The sequence below is a fragment of the Falco punctatus genome (assembly GCF_963210335.1).
Source record: "Falco punctatus genome assembly, chromosome: 15".
Taxonomy (NCBI): domain Eukaryota; kingdom Metazoa; phylum Chordata; class Aves; order Falconiformes; family Falconidae; genus Falco; species Falco punctatus.
The window spans coordinates 20,063,821-20,083,460 of record NC_137595.1 but is presented as its reverse complement, the minus strand read 5'-3'; the positions used below and the strand labels follow the sequence as shown (position 1 = coordinate 20,083,460).

The 19,640-nt window shown below is 43.1% G+C and overlaps 1 protein-coding gene across 3 annotated transcripts in view; it reads right to left on the bottom strand.

Moving 5' to 3' along the window:
* Window positions 1–19,640, bottom strand: part of PAK3 (p21 (RAC1) activated kinase 3) — an 81,734-nt gene that overhangs the window by 16,916 nt on the left and 45,178 nt on the right. For all 3 annotated transcript variants that reach the window (XM_080365912.1, XM_080365910.1, XM_080365911.1), the window contains exons 3-7: window positions 14,753–14,853; window positions 9,858–10,011; window positions 8,247–8,284; window positions 5,580–5,708; window positions 4,438–4,600 (exon numbers count right to left, since the gene is read on the bottom strand). In XM_080365912.1, the coding sequence (XP_080222038.1) occupies window positions 4,438–4,600; window positions 5,580–5,708; window positions 8,247–8,284; window positions 9,858–10,011; window positions 14,753–14,853 (585 nt within the window). The remainder of the gene's footprint in view (window positions 1–4,437; window positions 4,601–5,579; window positions 5,709–8,246; window positions 8,285–9,857; window positions 10,012–14,752; window positions 14,854–19,640) is intronic.

Below are 19,640 nucleotides of genomic sequence, written 5' to 3'. Positions count from 1 at the left end.
TACCTTGACAGGAAACGAAGAACATGGAGAAACATTCACAGGAGACAGATATTAGAAAAGAACAAGTACCAATGCAAGTAAGTGTTTGTTGTCTATAAACATTAATGAGAGCTGGAACAACATAGCCTTTGTTTTCTTAGGAAAAATAACTCTGTGTGATTCAACATAACGTTCAATACTTCCGAAGATGAAATGCACCTTGGGTTCTGGAATCAATTTTTATGAATACGTGCCATTTTCAGAACAGGAAGAATATTGCAAAGTGTTTCCAGAAGGGGATTTCTCAATCTCTCAGCTGTTTGCCAAAAGACCTTTATGTTTTTCAAGAACAGCATCTCATGTTCTAATCAATAATTATGGGGCTCTAAGAACTATGACCCCCCGTAATTTATTACCAGGTTGAGCTCTGAAGACCTTGCTTGCGCCATTTTTAAGGACCACACTGCCTGTCTTCAACCTGACCCGGACCAGTTACTAGCATTTGACTTGCGCTCTCAACACTGCACACATGCTGATCTTCACAAACAAGCAGGGCCACGATGGGCAACAAGAGCGATACTCCTCAGGCAGGAGCCTCACACAGGCAGCTGCACAAATGAGATGCTGATAATTTCATGGGTACAGGTGATGGGACTGAGCAGCCAGGCCAGCCGGGCTGCGCTGCAGCAGTGGGAAGGCTGGGCCAGCGGCCAGCACAGGGCATGGGACAGTCCGACTGCATCAGCCACCGTGGAGGTCATGTGCCAGTGGAAGGTGAAAATTAAAGCATGCGCTGCTTGATGGCTTCTTGCCCACTCAGAGGTGTAGGCAGTGTGAAGGGGAAGGAAAGAAAGCAGTAATCAGGACACTGTGCTTGCACGGAATGAAAGAGCCAAAAACTGATAAATTCAAAACAAATCCAAAGGAATAATTAAAAAAAAAGTATTGTTTTTTCTGGTCCGGTAGTTTCCTAGATAAAGTACAAACAATGACGTTTAAGGTGATGGCTCAATGCAAATGACTTCTGAAGATTTAACTTGGAATGTACATCACAAACACGTTAAGAAGATTAGTTCAGGAGGAAAGGCTTCCAATGTTTTGCAGCATGTTTTATTTGACTGATCTGGCAATGTTCCTGTATCACAAATACAAACATGTACTTATTTGTTCATCTGTGCATCCAAAACAAGAGTAGGTGATGCACCACTCGCTGTAAGTAGTAACAAGCATCTCTCCCCTGTCCAGGCCATGTCTCTGGAGCAAAAGGCTTTAGCATCCAAACGGGCATCTGACTGGATGCCTAGCCAGGCATCCTGCCTGCCAGCATGGCAAGAAAACGGGGCATCAACACCATCTGGTACACTCCCTGCTACAACAACGTTGCTGGCCTTGGCAAGATCGCTAATGGGAGCTGCAGGAGAAGAGGTTTCCTTCGCCCCACAGTAGACACCCCCCCACACCCGGACTCCAGGAACGCCAGCCAGTGCCCACTGCTGATGGCAGTGCGAGCGCCTGCCCGCTGGCTGAGGATGCTACAGTCTCGAGTAGCCTGAAGCTGTCCTGCCCTGCTGTGCCAGCCTGCAAGGGTTACAGTAACTGGACTGTCTGAGTCCGAGCCAAGGACATAATGCTTTCATGACCTGGTTAACTTTTCATAGTTTCGTCTCAATGAAACACATCCCGTAAGACAAAGCTTTCATTCTGCTTCTCTGTAGCGGGTCTCCATTAAAAGATAACTCTTCAGTCAAGAAGAACATGACCAGAGGACTCTGGGACTCCTTTTGAACTGACTGGAAGAAGGGATGCGAGATGAGAAAGCATACCCCCTTGCTCACACTGCAGAGCTTAGCCGTCCCCCAGACAGGGATCCCCCTGAGACTCTGCAGTACCACACCAAACGCGGCCGTAATCCTGCGCTGGGCTGGGTAACAGGGAAAACGCTGTGCCGTCGGTGTCTGGCTAGGTGCTATTTTCAGCCAGTTAATGGAACCGTGTATCTATCACAACAGATATCAGAAGTTCATAGAAGTTCACAAGAAAAAGACTGCGTAATAAATATTTTGAAAAAGATTCTTCCCAATTTGGCAGAGATTTTGCAGTTCAGATTTCTGGAGTTTTCCCTCAAAACATGAGTAGCTGTTTTCACAAGTTTGTGTTTGAGGCTGGTTTCCTGTGCTTAAGCCAATGCACATCAAATATGACAGCACTAAAATCAACAAAGTCACTGGTACGTGCCTCCAGTTCAGAGAAGCACTCCCTACTCCGGACAAAAGATAAACCTATCAGCAATTTGATGTCTTTAAGCACTTTCCTTTATTGAGTCCTAAATTAAGTGGCTAAGAAAGCAGAACTGGGCCACTTCTGTTTTGTAATTACAGTGGAACATATTCGTGATTTCATTACAGACGGAATTTTGTTTGATCTTATCTCAATATTACAGGCTTTACTCCCTAGTAAAACTTGAAATGAAAGTGGCTCTAAAAAACCCCAAGTTATTTCAAACCAAAAAGAATTATGAAAGCAATTTAAAATAAAAGAGGGCAGAGGACATCTTCCAAAAGTAGCATAAAATCACTTGTGGGGGAAGTAGGCAAGATGGAGACATCATACAAGTTAAAACAAAACAAAACAGTAAAAAAACAACCACGACATTCTTAAATATAATTACCCCAGGTCTATAACAAAAAAGCATCATCCCCTGTTTTCGCATAGCTTCAAGAAAGCACAAAAAGATTTTCACTGTCCACATCACAATTTGCCCAAGGCAGACCTTCAGACCTTGCTCACTTGGTATCAAATTCTTAAGAAAGAAAAAGCATGAAAGCATGTAATATTTCAAAGATATTACACACAATAACTCAAGGGCTCAGCCCTCCATCTGGCATACGCAGAAGCGTGAAGGAACGACACGTGTACTTACGTTCACGTATGCAGGGTACCTGCCGATCTCACAGCGAAAGCCTGCCTCAAACATTGAGCCTCAGCTGAAGAAGCTACAATTCCTCCCTTTACAGGCTTACATACCTGCAGGTAACTAACTGCCTGCTCTGGAGTTTATTTCAATGTGCTCTCAGCTAAAGCTACTGAACTTACCCCTTGGACAGACCCTAATGCCACTGGCATACAGCTCCTTATAGTTCTGTCAACCTGCTGAGGGTGCAGAAAACTCTACACAGGCAGCCGAAATCTCTCAGCTAAGGAAGGCTTGAGCCTCTGCAGTCACACCAGCCATCAGTGGCGGGGCAGGTACGACAAAAAGGTTGGTGTAGCACAAGAATGAGCACCGACAACCACTGTGAAGAAGCCACAGGCAGACTGCACCCCTTCAGAAACAGCTGCCCCATTAAAGACAGACCATTATTGACTTTGAGATCAAACACAAGGAAGTGTAGATCAATCCACCTTCTGTCCTAACAGTTAATGGTAGACACAGAGTAAACTTCGTATGTTATGAACCTAACAATTGATTATCTGAGAACACAGCACTGCCAGCTACTACATGCCAGAAGCAGATTAAATTGGTTGTACCGCAGCATCACGAGGACTTGGTGTGTTATCCTAGAGTATGATCTGCATGGGGGGTTGGGGCCAAATGTTTCTAATAGTATTAACTGGCTGGGAAGTAGCTATGACAAAGTGCCACGTGTCTGAGGAATATACAGGGAATGTGCTGGAGGCTGGCTCCTGAGAAATGCTTGCAGTGCAGTTTTATGCTAAGACAAAAAATGAGAGAAAAAAAAAAGGATTGTTATAAAATTGCCTGTTTTTTTGTTGAAGGGGAGGACACACTGAAAACACCTCTTCCTCTCTATCCATGGTGTCAACTGATGTTTCTTCAAAGGAGTTCTCTCTGACAAAAATGTAGACTTCTAACAAAAACTAACTCCAATATATTAGGAAAACTATTAGTAGTAACAACAATCATAAAACTGGCACCAATACAATATTTGAGGCAGGAGAGCTCCTTCAGGCTGAAGGCAACAGCCTAGTGCTGTAGATGTCTACTGGTAAAAAACCAAACAAAAACAACAACAAAAAACCCAACTGAAAAAACCCAACCAAAACTCGAACACATTTCTGGAAAATAATTTGGTTCTGATGACTGGTGAGAAAGTCAGGAGTGTGAAGAGCATTTAGTAACCCTAATATTCTGTTCAATTTGCCCACCGGCACACAGGAGTTCACTAGGTCATTCACTAGGTCACGGCCTTCTGCTCAACCAGAAACAATCTCTGCTCTTGCCTTCAGCACAGAAGGAAGCTCAGGCACATCCACCCCGGTCACAGCTGCCCTCAGAGGCAGGAGGAATACCCCAAGCGTGCTCTCACTCCCACAATAACACTTTGTGTAGGGAGTCGTCAGTGACTGCCACTGAAGAGAGGACGACCACTTGGTACGTATAATCCCGAGGCACGCATGCGGTACTGCTTTATCACACAAGAAATGCAGAAAACATACTCAGTTTCTCTAGGATCTCCTCATCTGTCATCTTGGATTTTTTTCGCTGCCGGTCTGTGTTTCTGTACAAAGTGTTCGTGTTCGAGTTCTCAGGTTGAGGAGTGGTGGCTTCTTTAGCTGGTGCTGGTGCAGCGGCAGGTTCAATTACAGAGCGTGTGTAGATCTGTGACAAGAAATTATTTTGTGTCAGAAAGGTGCTTTGCAGAGATGCCCCTGAGATCCTATCACAAATGCAAAGCCTTAGGAAGATGCTGTCTGCCACATCCAGGGCTCCTAAAATGTTTGTGTTTGCTGTCCACTTCTCAAACGACGCAGGCAAAAATGAAAGCTTGTTTTACACAAGTTCACGGCCACTGTCATTTTCAATTTTCATTAATTTTCTGAAAGATGACTGAAACAATGAATTTACTGCGTTCTAAGGATACAGAAATAGATCTGGCCAGGGCCCCAGAGCCTTGTTCCTTGATGCTCATGTGTTATCAGGGGTAACAAAATGACTCTTCAGTTGGTACGTGTCTGAACAGAAGCAGGGAGCATTTCCCTCTTCTGATCACAACTGCTGAACTGCCTTCTCACCAGTGTCCCAGCCTTTAGGGAGTGGCCATTAGGAAGCGTGTTCCAGTCCTTCAGGCACCTTCTCTTTACAACGCCTAGCTGCGTGGGGTTCTTCCCACCAAACTCCACTCATGTGAAAGTTGAAGGTGTAGTCTAAGCTCTTTTCCTAGCTCCTCACACAGTCTGTGGAGAGGGACAGGTACCTCCCAGGGAACAGTTTCTCCTATGTATCCTGCGAGGGCATGAACTGTGTCTGATGACCACTCTCTCCACTGATGACAGAGAGCTTACACAGATACTTCAGACACAGCTGTTCACTTTTACAGCGGTGGCATTAAAAGACACAATGCTATTTCTTACCTGATACTAAGACAAACTCATGGTCCCTATTAGAATCACAGGAAACTCCTAGCTCAATGCGAAAGTTCAAACCAGATTTTTCTGCTGTCAGTGGCTTGGGTGAAACACTATGTCATGGTAGGACTCCAACCCTCAGCCTTCATCCCCAAATGGCGAGTGCTGCCCGACCAAGAAACATGCAGCTCTGAACGACATCAAATACAGCGCTAACCGAAGCTGGGACTTACTGATTTTGTATGTTCAGGCCGAGGCGCAATTACAGGTGGAGGTTCATTGTCATCTTCCTCTTCATCGTCTTCATCCTCTTCCTCAGAAACAGAGGGAGCTAGTGGGGGTTCTGATGCTGTTTTTGTGCTCTGTGGACAGACAGTAGCTTGAGTGAGTGTCACCATTCCGGCATTTGGGAGGTTCGATAATCACCCACAACTTTAGTCTGCTTAGACATCAGAAACCGATCAAGATGTGCCTACAGTCCTACGAGCCTCAGTTCTAATTCACACACAGCACAACACAATTTAAAGGTTACAAATTACCACGCTGTTTTGTTAATTCATCTTGGCGTATTTCATTTTTGCTAAAAACAACTAAATCATTCCCATGCTTAGTCAATTTCTAATTTCACAAAACGTAATACTTGAATATATCACTAGAAATCACATCTAGTTGCTGGTTAATTGCTTTGGCATTGTGTCTACAGAAATGGTAACAGTTAATTAAGCTAACAGGTGTCTACTGGCTAGGTTAATTAACACACTTCGAAGTGCAAAGCCTCCTTCATCGTCTTGCTGGGAATTTGATTTTGGAGAGAAAGGCTATTTGTTTCTTTACTGTTTTACCTGCGGAATAATCATATTGCCTGCTTCCACCACACTGAATTTGCCTGTTTAGCAGCATCTTTTTCAGCACCATCCTCTTTACCTAATCGTCAGTGAACACATTGAGCTTTTCACCGTTTGCCTGTTCTTACCACAACGGTACCGCAGAGCGAGCGCAGCCCTCAGCAGCGAGGTTCAGCCTGCCGACCTGCCCGGAGCTGCCAGGCAGGCATCCCGACTGCTCCCCCAGGCTCCCATTACTGGCAGCAGAAAATAAAAGCCACTGCCAGGGTGCAGTCAACCTTCAGGCAGACTGCAAATACAGGGCCGGCAAGGGAAGCCTGGCTGATCAGTTGTCTACATGCAAATTGAAGTCTACAGTGCAGGTATTTAAAGTTAGGTGCGTCGATACCCGTCCCCCCAGTCCCAGAGGCTACTCAAAGCAGGGGGTTCTATCATGTCACAAATTTGCTGGGGAAACAAAAAATAAATGAAAAGGTGTCTTGTAAAGTGTTTGCTGCTTTAAAGCTAGCTACAAGCCATTTGGAGAACTGAAGCAAATCAAAAGCGCTATTCTACATATTCACATGTCATTTGCATTACCTTTTAAAGATAACGCAAAAATGGCATCAACTTGGTCCAGGGAGACCTAATCTTCATGCCTGTGTGTTACTGTATGGATGGCTGTGTCGGTGCCTTAAGTCACCTGTACTTGAACACACTGTCATATACACACACGCAGAGTCTGGCATTTTCTCTGAGGCTCCGTTCCATTGCCCAGCTTTTAAAGGTAGATGGTGACAGGCTACTGATCCAGCCAAAGCAGGGAATGATACATCAGACACCCTAAACACCAGTGAAAGGGCCAACTCTGCCAAGCAAGGGGTGCCCTAATGGGAAGGTGAATGTTACTTTGTCAGACATTACGTCAGATGCTTTCTATGCATCATTAGCACCTTGCTTTACATGTGGCCAGAAGACGATTAAGGGAAAAATAACCAAGGGAATAATCACACTTCTGTTAGTCCAATTCTTGTAACTGTCTTTTCCATTGGGCTCCCAGCTTGGTCTGACGGCATTAAATTGTGCAGCTAGAACATATACAATGTTATGTTATTTAACACAAGACTCCCATTAAGGAGCAAAATGAAATTAAAGTCATTCCAATGACTACTTGATCCTGTCAAGAGTTGTTTTCCCTGTGCTATAACATTCAAGCAGCATCCTCTGAGTCAGTAACTTTTGAAAGCTGACATCTTGACTGTCTCACCACCTAGGTCTGCCAGAAATACCACAGCAGCTGCCGATGTGTCCGTACCCACTGGAAAAACTATTGGGAAGGCTTACTGCACTCTGGCGAACCCCAAACTTCCTTTTAAAGATTTTATTAAAGATAATGAAAGTGCATCAATTGAAAATCTGAAGTGTGAATATTCAAAGATGATTTCCATTTCATTATACACAGCCCTTGCTGTGCAATCACAAACCTAAAATTAAGTTGCTTAACACTTGAAAATAAAGGCCAAACCCCCATTCAGTCATTTTCTATTTAATGCATTAACATTAACACTAATAAACCTGGTCAACATTAATGACGCTGTCATGACTACATCTCTGGGATTGCTATGGCAATCCAGTATTAATTAGAGTGGATGATTATTTAAAACTTTCTTTCAATGGTTCCAGTGAGTTACATATCAATTATAACCTTATTTATATTCAGCTACATATTCAGCTGTACTAATGATAAATGGTAAAATTTAATAGAAGGAGATTCTTAGTTGTTAAAACTAAATTAAAATGGGCTAATTAGACAGTATTGCATATTGTTGCGAATTATATATCACCATGACTAAGAACAGCAAGCAATCTTCTGTCTGCAAAACCAGACTTTCACCTATCTAAAAGTTCTTAAGCAGAAAATTAGAAAACAGCCAGTGATTCCTTTTCCACTGCAAAGACACTAAAATGTACTTTCTCTCTGCCTACAAGGCTGGCACTCTATCCTAAAAGGCAAAGCTCAAGCTTGCTCCACAATTCTTACACACTATGCAAGGAAAAGGTTACTTTCACACTCACCGAAGGATGGCCTTCTATGTATCCACGGGCGCTTTTATCTGCAATGTGCAAGGGAAAATTAACCAGATGCTGTTACAAAACTGCCTGTTGTGGGGAATCCCACAGAACAAGTAAATCCAAACAGATAGCATATTTTTTTTCACAACACCCCTCCAGCAGCAACAGGTATTTTACATAGCAAGCAAGATAACAGGACAATATACTAAGTTATTCGTCTACAGTTTCTTGTGCCTATTTTTTTGCCCTGTTTTGCCAGTAAACAAAACAAATAGAAACTTGGTCATGAAAATGCAAATTGTTCTGTAAAAGTCAATAGTTCTGTTCTGCCCAAGAGCTAAAGCAGCTTTTTTTTTTATTATTTAAAAAAGAAAAATAAACTGCATGCATTGATTCTCTTTAGCTTGCTGAAAATATTTCCCCATAAAAGCTTCCCCCAAACCCCCCTTAGCTGTGGCAGTTCTACTCTGAGAGCACAGTAACAGCTCCTGAGTTCAGGAGCATACATTAACTGTTTTGAATTTTGCATTTCATCACAAAATTAAGTGCTATTTTAGGAAACATTAAGCATCACATTAGACAGTCAAATCTCTTCATTATGCAATTTAGAAAAAATATGCTTTCTGTCAAAATAAGCATTCGTCAATTCTGGAGATAACTGCACAGGTTTCAGGAGGACTTCTGAGAAGCTGTCCCAGTCTTCATTTTGGAAGTTGTATTAGCTGAACCAGCAAACTGAGGAAATTACAGATCCCACTGCCACATGCTATTACGTGTAGGGAACTGAATCACTGCAGGTTAAACTACAAATGCTGTCCATACCCCATTGGACAGGGACACCCCCTTATTAGCTGAAGCTGCTAACATGAGCTTTACCGAACTAATGGTATCTTAATAGTATTTCTGTTTAAAACAACTCAGTTGTTCAGGAATAGCAAAGGAACACGTAGATACAAAGGCCAGATATGCCGCACCTAGTAAAAACCTCTACTTACTTCCTAGGTGTCTCACCAGCCTGGCTGTGGAGTCCAGCAAAAGTAAAATAATAGGAAAAATTTGGACGGGAACACCTAAATGAGTCTCTTCCCTGAATGAGTAAGCAGCAGAGACTGCCCTGGATACCCAGCATTCCATCTCATCCTACTGGAGCAACATGTCTTGACATCACAATAGCAGCCATTCCAGAACTGTTTGCGAATTTACGCACAGTAAAAAAAACCAAAAAAACCCAACTTCGCCACCAGTAACATAAAACAACCCTTGAAAATTCTCCTGTATCACAAAGGATCACCAAAAATCCCCATAGTCCATAACCTGTTGCTCAAAGGATCCAAGAGCAACTCACAAAATGCACGAAACAAGTATAGCCTACACCCCACTGTGAACGCTGAGAAGGAACACGGATGCAAAGAAAGAAAAAGTAAACATGACCTTCATTCTAAAAACAACTGACAAAGAAAAGCTGCAGTTTCAATGACATTTAGGGGACAAAAGGAGAAATATAATTCATTGCAGGACTATTCCACAAAGCGGAATTTTTTAAGGTTGCTTCTTGACCGCTTGAATGTTGAACTCTGGCCTGACACTCCCTTTTGCGCAGTGAGATCTACTTACCTCCTGACGTAAAGCTCATATATTTCTGGTTGTTAACTGTTTCTTTGGAATCATAAAATTTGAGAACATCTAGGACAGCTTGTGGGTTCTTCTTCTGCTCCAGTTTAGTTATGTTGGAGGTCTGTAGTAGCCTGGCCCACTGCTCTGGAATGCCCTGTAGATGTCAAGTGGAAAGAACGCAGATTTAGAATATTTAACAGCTGTGGCCTCACAGATCTTTACCAAGATCCCATGCTACCTGTAAGATTACTTTTCAGAAATTTTGATTGACACCTTACGATTAAAATTAGTAGCTTATACGTTAGATGCAATCATTCTCTTCTCTATCAAAATACAGAGCTAAAACCAGGATCCAACTTTAAAAAGAAAAGAAAGTTATGACTGTGATAGGAAAAAAAGTGCATGAAACTCATCTTTAAATCAACTCTGCTCTTCCATGAAATAATGATTTAAGGCTTAGCTTGTTTTCCTGGTGATTCAGTGCAGACATAACAAGACTATTCTAAATTTGTGGACAACACAGTGTATTTTAGGAGCTTTACACTGGATTTTTAATGCTTAATAACACAAACACATTTTGCTGAAATGATCGCTGCTGTCCGATTGAAAGGTAAACCCCACCCTGATACAATTCATTTTCAGCATACCAGGGAACACTGCGGGGTTAAGAATCTGCATTTAAATTCTCAAAATTGTAACACTGAGTTGTACCACTGCTGCTAAGGATGTCTCCTTTCTTGAGCTCCTGTAGCACTGTAGGTTCTCTACTGTAAATATGCAGAAACCAGGGACTCCAAAAACAGGCTGAGAGTGCCAAAGCCTTGGATGAATTCTAGGACATCTTATGAGTGAGGGTGGCATTTGAAAATTGATCCAATTGCTGAAAGCCGCAACTCTGCATTGAAATTGTATCGGTGAAAAATCGCTTTAAATATCCAGTATAATTTCCTAAATCTGAAAGCCTGTAATTTTCCCCATTTACTGCACAGCCAACATCTATCAGCGAATTCTAGGGCTTACTGAATGAAAAGCTACACCTGAAGTACATTTACACTTCGCCTTGGTGCCACCCCAATCTAGGTAAACACTTAAATACAGCTTCTGCCTAAGAAGTTCTCCACAAAACAATGTGTGACATGGGCCTCCAAAGTTTAGGATTAATGAAAAAAAAGTGGGATAAGCCAAGCAACAAATCTACTGCACACACATCAACCTGCTGCTGCAGTGCTATGACATCTCAAAGAAGCATTTTGATGCAAGATTCTTTTGGGCCTGTGACGCACCTCTGGGAGCTTCCCTGTGCACATCTGTGAGCCATAGAGATCTGGCTGTAATGGACGTAAATAAAGAAAGAAAAGAAAGTTAAAACAGGATGGGGGACAACTTAGAAGGTGGTAGGAGGAAACCAATGGGCCAAAATGGGGAAGTCCCATCTAAAATGGGAGTTACGAGGTAGATACCAAACAGATTAGGTGGTGGACAGGCTACAGGAAGGCAGGCTTAGGAAAACGGAAAAATCACAACTGTTCCAAAGTTTGGAAGCATCATTCCCCCTCCTCTCTTTTATAAATCAGTTTTTCTTTCCCTCATAAAAATACGTTACTGAGGAAAAATTACCCATGATTTCTTTTCTTCATTAAAAAAGAAAAAGTTATAATAGAGAAAGATCTGGGCTTTTGCTATTTGTCTAGTTTTGCAAGCCAGGTTAGCATTTTTGAATGGCTCTACACCAGTTTTTTTCCAATGGTTCTCCAACCCTGAGATCACAATTGGCCAGTGCCCGAGTCAAAGTGCAGTGGAAAAAGCAGCTGGTCCAACTCGGTTTTCACACTGGGAGGTCGTGTATTGTCGTAACAGAAACAATCTATGTGTGACTGAAAATCAGGCCAATTCTAAAGAAATGCTTGATTTGATTAACAGCGTGCAACTTCTTCACATCTATAGCCAAAACTTTCTCCCACTTGCTAATGTCAGAATCTTGAAACTTTAAAAGTTTGGTGGGTGACCACATTTCCTTCTAGACTAGGGATCAGGAAACTCTTTCAAAAACGCATGCCTTACAAAACGCACTCCCCAAAGCCCTGCAAACCACGCTTCTTCCTCCATTCAGAAAATGCAACTGTTTCTTCAAAATAAATCAACATAAAGCTCTAGCAGCATGCTCCCACCCAACAGTTTCCAACCAATTCTACTTTGAGCTTTAAAAGCCCTACTTCTTAGCGAATGCGGTTGCTCCAAGCACAGTGAAATGGAGATATAACGTATGTTCATGAGCAACAACACAGCTTGGTGCTCAAGCCTGAAAGCCGGATACTCAGGAGACCATGCAACTGACTGGAGATGCAACTAACAGCAACCAGGTAATGCAGCTGGGCGGTGACTGGGGGTGTCAGAAAATGGCCCAATGCAATGCACATAACCAGTGGAGCAGACACTACTGGCATGACAACTGTAATAATCTGAAACAAAAAAACCAAACCCCATATATATTTGCACATTTACTGGACATTCCCATGGCACTTCCAAACTTTTGAAAGAGACAGACGGTGTGATCACTAGACAGTGGGAATATTTTTACATGATATGGCTAGTGGCAGTCCCTTCAGCAGGACACACTTACCACATGGCTACCCAGCTGATACGTGGGTTGTATCCAGGTTGGGACAAATCAAACATGCCTCATGTAACGTAACGCATCTAGGGTTAGTTGGGAGCTGATAGCTGGTTCTTAATGGTGCAAAGATCCCCTTGCTTTGACATTTCACTCCACTAAGGACTACAGTGTTAAGTCCTACCCTGGCAAGCTGCATGGAGGAAGACACCTGTCCCTTTGGTTTGTTTCAAATTGGTTAGCGCCTTCTCAAACCACAGCACTGCACTTCCACACTGTAGGAACCAGTATTATTGTAGAAATATTGTGCAATTGTAAAACAGCAGCCGTCTAATGTCCACTGTTTTGAAAGGGAGAAGGATATTAAGAAAAAATTGTGCTACAGCAATAAAGGTGGACATCTTTAGCCACGCACAATCGTTTTGTTCTATAAAAGTCCAGGACCTGTGCTGCTGGCATCTGACACACACCCCCACAAAAAAATCTCTGATGCTAGAGACTGTTTTGACACACCGGATGATAATAATAACATTCAAATCAATCCAAACCGTGATCTCTGAAGTACTGATAGAGAGTGCTTGTGCTTAGAACTGAAGTGTGTTAACCTCGACATCCCTCCTTTTTGTTCCAGCTGGCAGGGACGTGAAACTAACTGGGATCCTCACCACCAGTTAGTCTACGAGAGAACACGATTGTGACCCATCGCATTTGCATTGAGCCAGAAGGAAAAAGTCTGAAGCACAGGGTAGAAATAAAGGCAGAAGGCTGAAAGGAAGAACAAATATAGAATAAGAACAACTGAACATTCAGTGGGGAGAACAGTGAAATGAAGAAGGAAGAAAAGCTAGACAAGAAAAAGGGATGCAAACACAAAAGGGAGAAAACGAAAGCAGAAAGTAACAGAATGTATAATATGATACCAAGGCAAAGAGAATGGCACTGAAGATTAATCTGAACAATAAAGTGACTACGGGGGGTGGGGGGTGGGGCGGGGGAAGAGGAAAACCAGGATAGATAGTAGGGAAAACACAATTCTGAAAGCTTTATGTTAAGTTTCTGATGAAAAATGACCACATCCGGGCTTTTAAAACGAGCATTTAATCAAGCCCTAGGGTTTGGCACAGAAATTTTGAAGTAAGATTTTGTAAGCGACATCTATTTTAAAAAGGCTAATTAAGTAATCCACATATTTTCAATGTAGCTGTATTTCCTAATTACTAAGGATAATTCAATTTCACTACTCTTTTGAAGACATGCTTTCATTAAATGTGTGGTTTTTTCTTCTATTGTTATTGTTGTTATTGCTATTGCTGCTGTAGCATACAGAGAGTTTCCAGCTTCATGAAATGTTTCTGAGGAGCAAAGGGAGCAATCAAAGTAGGAAGTGATGAAGAGATCACACTTAGGGCTCACACTCGGAAAATTAACCATCCTTTGCCCAGGCAAATGATTTGTCCCATCCTGTTTGGTGTATGCAGCCAGTCAGTACTAGCACACTTTACCATTTGACACATGGTGATAACACAGTCTGACCACTTAGCTCACAGGGTACTACTGATGGTACAGAGTTGCTAATGCTTCCTCTCACCTCCACAGCTCAACCAAATGTAAGCTTACAGCCATCTTAGAGTTAAGGATTAATGGTTTCAGCACCTAACTAGTAGTCTGAGAGAAAATGCTTTGAAGCCCCCTGCACACTTCAAGGAGCTTCCATCAGACTCATTTTTCCCAACACTTCATACGCTTTGTCATGATATAAGTAGAAAAAGCTGACTACTATTTTATTGATACATAAAGGCTAGGAACTGTCTGGTCACCTAGTCTATGGACGTATCTTGAAGGACACTAAATTAAAATGAATGGACTTCCGCAACGCTGCCTCTTTCTGGGTGTCTCCAAGGGCTGTCTGCAGAGCAGCTGGACTTTGCACTTTGGGTCTGACTGTCCATAGCAAGACATATATTATGTACATGTGTGAGGGTTTTTTATGCTTTTCCAAAGACACTGAATAACCAAGCCCTGTAGCAGCTTGTGGGACTGATAAAAGCATACACCTACATTCTTCCAAGATTTTATTTTCCACAGACACTCTGCTGACAATCCTTGGAGAAAAAAAAAAGCAGCCTGAATCAGAAGTAAAACACTCCAAACCCTAAGCCCAGCAAATAAAAGTCTCTTTCTTCACAGCCTGACTGCTGTCATCTGACGTTTCTGGCAACAGGAGGCTATTTGACCATCAAGAAACTAGAATCTCTGGTAAGCACACAATTCAGCAGTTACTTACTGTGAATTCTCCAGTGACGGCATCAAATCCCACATGAATGGTATGTTCGAAGTCTGAAGGAAGAGATATCTCAGGACGTTCTTTCTCTTTCTTCTTGTTGGCTAGAGGCAAAACGTTAACACGCACTTATTCTCTGCACAGCTTTTCATTCAAAAATTTTCACAATCAGGTGTTCGCAAAATAGCATTTCAGAAGCAGAAAATCATTAACGCCCATCTTACTTGACAAACAGACACAAACTAATACACCACCAGCCTAACTGTCGACCCCTGTGGGGGAAGGTCTGGAACATCTAGGTGTCATTTCATTTTGTGTTTCTTCCAATCGAGTGTCACAGCTGCCAAAGCAAGCTGTTCAAGAAGTAGCCTTCTTAGGCTATCTCTAACCAGCACGATTGCTATTAGCAGTTCTTTTTTTCGTCACTTTTTCCATATCTAGCAACTGACTCGTGTTTGACTTTGCTCTGTGGGTCCCTGCAGAAGCACCCCAGGACATGCAGGTGCATGCCTGTGTGCATGTGTGTCTTTCCTCCACACGCTTTGGACCTAGTGTCAAACTCAGCCAAATCAGAGATAAGTTTCTTAAGATAACCAGGTTCCTACAAGTTCTGTGAAAACAGGCTGCTCAGGAGAAGACACCTTTCTGAGTAAAAGGCTGAAGAAGCAGCAGCTCTGTATTAGAAACCACAGAATCTGCACAGCAAAAAATGCCATTGGAAAAGCTTCATCTGAGCTCACAACTAAGACAAATAACCATAACACCCAAACTTCATTAGTTTCCAGGAATTCCTTGGTTTTAAATCACTCCACCAGTACTCTCAGAGTGTGGAGTACCTTACTGAAGGACAGACTTGGAGTCAGTCGATCTGCATATGTTTCTTATCTCCCTTGTATTATAACAACTTTTTAAAGTAACATCCCTCGGGTCATCCATCTCCTGTGCTTTTTACTATCAACAAATCTCACTTCAGCCCAGTTTTATTGACCCTGATAAAGAGTGAGTGGAATAAAGGCTGTGAGAAGCTGCCTTCACTCTGATGCATCAAGAATCCATGTTCAACCGAGATTTCTCTGAAAAATGGTGACAATAATGCCAATTCTGGACAACTCCCAAACACCCAGATAAACACAGCATAAACCCACATTCAAACATCTCTCTGGCAGGTACCTGAAATATTTGGCTTCCCTGGAGAACCAGCATGCTCCAAGACTAACCACCACGTGGTTGAATAATACAGTACAGAGTTATTTATAGCATCTTCTCTAGTGCCAGTGGTACACCTGGAACAGCCCAGAGGGCAACTGCCATTCCACCAAATACATTTGTCATTTCAATGGAAAAATGCTAAATGATTGGAACAGAACAAATGTTACAGTGCCCACGTGCAGTATGCGGAAGTTATTAACGCTAACTCAGGAAATAAGACATGCATAAAGTGCTCATGTAGGATACAAAAAGGTCACACCACGTCACATCTTTAAAGGAAGCGCTCTGCTCCCCAGGATCCCACCTCTCTCTGCTGCCCTTCTCGCCCATTTAATGCGTGTCTGGTTTACATACCCTCGCTGTGGTCCTGAGCAGGCTGGCTCTATAGACGTGATGTGACGTGACTTCATGCTAGCAGTTGTGAAAAGCCCAGAGATACACAAAAGGTTTATGCTGCACCTATCACCACGATACTCTGTATCAGGATCTCTAAAGGCCAGCGGATCACCATACATTAACGGGAATATGAAAACGAACACACACGCCATAATTATGCATCAACAGGAGAGAAAGGAGCAGTTTGTTCAGGTCCTGTACTCCCTCAGTGCAGCACCAGTGACAGTCATGCTATGCACATCAAAAACAGATGAAGACGAGTCTGCACGTGTCTTATTTCAAAAGCAAGCATGCCCTTCTACCAGTATCAACCAGGATGGAGCTTTGCTGAATTTATCTTCTGGCACATAAGCCTTCTAACACAAAGCACTACTATGCTCACAGACTTTTAATTAACATCTTCCTTTGGCGTTTTAGTATTACGTTTGCCAGCTTCCTAAGTTTACCTAGGGGTCTCATCCAAAGGCTGAACCCTGTATCAGCACCCCTCCCGCCCCGGGTCTGTCTTTGCTCACAGATAGCTCCACAAGGCCTCTCTTTGCACATATTTCTTACTCTGCCCCACAGCCTCCTTTAGTTGGAAGATGTGCTGCTCCTCATAATTATAGTCTAGAGGATTTTGGATATTTTTAATCCTTTCTCTGCATTGTTGCATTTATCCTCATTAAATAATTCACTGTCACCTTTTGTCTGTACTGCACACCCCTGCACAATGTTAATTGATGAATTATTTTCATTTAGCATTCAGTAAAGATGGCAGCAATATATCAAATACAAATGCAAATGCTCTTCCCCTTCTTTTATCTCTAAGATTATGTTGTTCAGCTTTCAGGATAGATGTTGCCAGTTACAGGATGTCACCCCCGTTCAGAACATATAGCTTTCTATTGCAGACAACAAAACTGGCTTCTCCTACCTCATAGTTTCCAAGCATATGCAGTGAAAATTAGATTTAAAGGATCATCAAACTCAGTTTAAAGCAACAGCCAAATCTAAAAACAAAATAAGGCATTACAGAAAACATTCTATCAAAAGCAGCACTTGTCCATTTTAGGCCTCTTCTGCTGGAGGACAAGCGTTCCAGCTCATTCCCCAAGATCTGGCACATCTGCTTCAGGGACCTCTGCCTACCAGACTGCAGGTATAAACCTATTGTCCAAATGCTGATAAACTATGAACTAAATACAGAATTAAACATCTCCTTGCAACACCCTTCCCCCTCTCCCATCTGAAAGCTTTGACACTTCTCCCTGTGCCCTGCAACTCAAATCACTTCTATTTCACATAAGTTGGCAAAATGATACGAAAAGGCACGACTGACTTGAAGCAGCGACTGACTGGATTTGAGGGGTTTATCCTGGACATTCCTATTTGATTTTCTTATAAATGTCCCTCGCAATACACTCCTGCTGCACAGCAGTTAGCCACGAGGGTCACCCACACCACCTCAGCAGCAATTACAGATTAGAAGACTCCAAGGAAAGAGTGTTTGGTCTCACGCAGTCTGCATCACCGTCATCATTATTATGTTAACAAAGCAATTGTTTGGGAGCAAAATGTGACCCAGCTGAGAGCTTTTCTCCAAAGAAGAAGGAAGGGTTTGACCTCACGCTTACGCCCTCCTGTTTGCTTGCCTCCTCATCACATTCTGCTCTTTCCTCCATCCCTTCTCCCACTGTCCCTCCCAGCATCCTTCCTGCCCTGCTCCTCCTGTCCTACCGCAGCAGCCTTGTCCTTTTCTTTCTCCTCCATTAATCTTAACCCACTGGGTTTCTCTCCTTCCCTCTTCTCTTGTTTTTCTGTACAAGAGGCAATCAGATGAGTGAAGGTCTGACGCCGCTCCCACCTGCAGCTAAGTCTAGAGCAGCTTCCGTGGAAGTGCCATTATTCACCCAGAAATCTTGACAAGGATGTACCTCTCAGCTGAAAGGGGCATCGGAGCTGTGGTGGGCCCTCCCCTCGCGTTGCTTTAGGTTGAACGCTCTACAGTGCCTTCATGGAGCCACCAGCTCACACACAGTATTAATTTATTTCATAGCACAGCAATTACAGGCGGTTTAATGAAAGAAGAACAAGGCTGTATCAAACAACCAGAAGGATGCAAGTAATTTCTTTCTGCTCTCAATTCTCCTGAGGTAACAAGCGCTGCTGAAAGGAAACACTAACGCTATGAACTCCACCACAGTTCCCATCACCATCATCAGCTCCGAGGAAGGAAGGCCAATTTCACAGCTTCAGCCTCAGCTATGGGGGAACAGGTTCAGCTCCTTGTTCTACACAGACTGCCCACATGACACTGGAAACGTATGTCAGCTGCCTGCCTTGGCTTCCTGCCCCCAGGAAATGGGGTACTTCATCCCAGAGACAAGGCTGAGAGGAGCTATACCAAGGACAGCCAGGAGGTCAGGTGCTATGGGAAGGAGCAAGACACTAATGCCTAAGTGGCTTGTTTCAACTGCAGAAGCACAGATAGGTCCCAGAGAGCCATCATAGCTTACCAAAACAGGGTTTTAAACAAAGAAGTGCTCAAACCCTAACTGAAACCTCTACATTCCAACAGGAGAGTGACTACAAAGATTCCTGTTCCCTGAGCACAGCAGTCCCAGCATACACCATTGCCTTGGAGAGAACACACCACAGCATATCCATCCTTGCATCCCTCCTGTCTGGCGAGCAAGTGAAAGACAAAGTTCCTGCAGGTTCAGACAGAAACACTCTGTCATGGTGTTTTCTTCATATTCTGTTCGCTAGTACCAGTGGTGGACTATTAATATAAAGTTGTGAGATGCTGCAAGCACTGCACCAGCCCAGAGCAGCCACATCAATCATCTTCAGCTTTATAAGTAGGACTCTCAAAAATGTGTCACAGTCTGTGAAGCACGTACAGGCCAGCTGATACTCTGACCCACAAACCAACCCTGAGATGAAGTGACCTGAAGGCGCTTGGCCAGCCAAGCTAAACTTCCTCCATTTATTATTCCACCCAACAAAGACCAAGCTGTAACCCTTAGCTTACCTTGCCTCACAGTCACATTTAAAATCATGGTACTTGTATGTTTCTTAAGATTGCTCTGACTGGTGTTAATTACATTTTTTATGTCACTGATTATTTCCAGGAGGGGTTGTTTCCGGATCTCCCCGTTTCTGCATGCATTTCACGCAGCACCTCCTACCGAAGAAACGTTCCCTCAGAGAGGCGTGATACCATCCTGCTGGCAGCCAGGGAAGAACTGACCCAAATCCTCCCAGGAATTAAACAAGCAGGGAGAGATTTTACTTTTGGCCT